At 60.3% G+C, this 1,860-nt stretch overlaps 1 protein-coding gene across 1 annotated transcript in view; it reads right to left on the bottom strand.

Moving 5' to 3' along the window:
* The window catches only part of LOC121349863, a 2,579-nt gene extending 1,134 nt beyond the window's left edge, over positions 1–1,445 (bottom strand). The window contains exons 1-2 of the mRNA XM_041460648.1: positions 1,145–1,445; positions 633–968 (exon numbers count right to left, since the gene is read on the bottom strand). Coding sequence (XP_041316582.1) covers positions 633–968; positions 1,145–1,445 — 637 coding nt within the window. The remainder of the gene's footprint in view (positions 1–632; positions 969–1,144) is intronic.
* Positions 1,446–1,860: the final 415 nt, after the last annotated feature.

The following is a 1,860-nucleotide window of genomic DNA, read 5'->3' as shown; positions in this document are numbered from 1 at the left end:
TCGGTGCAGGGCCGGGTGACGATCTCCAGGGACAACGGGCAGAGCTCGGTGACGCTGACCATGAACAGCCTCAAGGACGAGGATTCCGGATCCTATTTCTGTGCCAAACATGCTTACACTGGTACTTGGGCTGCTGATGCTGGTGCTTATGATGAAGACGCCTCTGATGGATCCCTGGCCCCACCTCAGCGTCCCCACCTGTCCCCAAACCCAGACCCTTCCCCCAAACCTCAGCCCTTGACCCTTTGTCTCATCTCTCCCATTTCCACCAACGCTGACCAAAAACCCCAAAACCCGCCTGGTTCCGCCCCAAACCCAACTGGTTTGGTGCCAAAACTTGCCCAGTTTTTCCAGAAATCTCCACTTTGGGCTCCCAGTCGCTGCCGGTGGCACAAATCCCCCACCTTGACCCAAATCTGGGCTCAAACCCCGACCTTCAGAGCAAGGTTTTGGGGAACAAAGTGGAGATTTGGGGTCAGGAGTTGTGGTTTGGGGTCAGCGGGTGAGAACTGGGGCCAGGACAGAGCAAGGCTGGGATCAATGGTCAAGAGCTGGGCCTGGGGCTGGGCTTTGGAGGAGGGGTCTGGGCTTGGGGGGCGGGGGGGACGCGGAGTGGGGGGTGGCACCGTCACCAATACGAGCAGGACTAGCACCAGTGTTATAAGATTTGGCACAGAAATAGGATCCGGAATCCTCGTCCTTGAGGCTGTTCATGGTGAGCGTCACCGAGCTCTGCCCGTTGTCCCTGGAGATCGTCACCCGGCCCTTCACCGACGGCGCGTAGAAGGTGCTGCCACCGCTGTAGATCCCTGCGATGTATTCCAGGGCCTGCCCGGGTCTCTGGCGGATCCAGTACATTCCAAAATCCCCGAAACTGAACCCGGACCCTCGGCAGAGGAGGCGCAGGGACCCCCCGGGGGGCTGGAGGTCCCCCCCGGACTCCAGCAGGGTCACGGCCGCCCGGAGCCCTGTGGGGAAAAGGGGGATGGGAGCAGCTCAAACATTGACCCAAATCCTGACCCTTGGCGCCAAATTTTGACTCTTGAACCTCCGCTTCCTCTTCCTTAGGCATTCATGATCCAGCTCCCCTTCCCAACAGGATCCTGCCAGCTCTGGATCTGGTCACGCCCATCCCGGGCCACACCCGGATCCGGCACCTCATCCCCATCTCCCCTTGTTCCCGCAGGGCTCCGGGCGGCCGTGACCCTGCTGGAGTCCGGGGGGGACCTCCAGCCCCCCGGGGGGTCCCTGCGCCTCCTCTGCCGAGGGTCTGGCTTCGATTTCGGGAGGTTTGCCATGTTTTGGATCCGCCAGAGACCCGGGCAGGCGCTGGAATTCGTCGCGTACATCAGCAGTGATGGTAGCAGCACCTGGTACGCACCGTCGTTGAAGGGCCGGGTGACGATCTCCAGGGACAACGGGCAGAGCTCGGTGACGCTGACCATGAACAGCCTCAAGGACGAGGACTCCGGATCCTATTTCTGTGCCAAAAGTACCTATGCTGGTAATTGGGGTGCTGTTGGTGATGTTGAAGATGCCAGTGGTGGATCCCTGGCCCCATCTCGGTGTCCCCCCCGTCCCCAAACCCAGACCCTTCCCCCAACCCTCAGCTCTCGGCCCTTTGTCCCAATTCTCCCCGATTTGCACCAATGCTCAGCACTGACCCCAAAACCTCTCCGGCTTCGGCCCCAAATCTCAACCATTGGCCCCAAAACTTCATCCCTGCCCCAAAATTCAACCATTGGCCCCAAACCTTCACCATGGCTTCCAGTTGGCCTCCAACCAATCAGGGCCTGGGAGCCAGGGGAGATTTGGGTGAAATGGCCAAAATTGGCCGAAAGTTGAGAACGGGGGCAGCGA

The sequence above is a fragment of the Pyrgilauda ruficollis genome, unplaced genomic scaffold (genome assembly GCF_017590135.1).
Source record: "Pyrgilauda ruficollis isolate IOZ18807 unplaced genomic scaffold, ASM1759013v1 scaffold1468, whole genome shotgun sequence".
Taxonomy (NCBI): Eukaryota; Metazoa; Chordata; class Aves; order Passeriformes; family Passeridae; genus Pyrgilauda; species Pyrgilauda ruficollis.
Note: the sequence above shows the minus strand (reverse complement) of the source record. Positions and strands in the feature narration are given on the sequence as shown.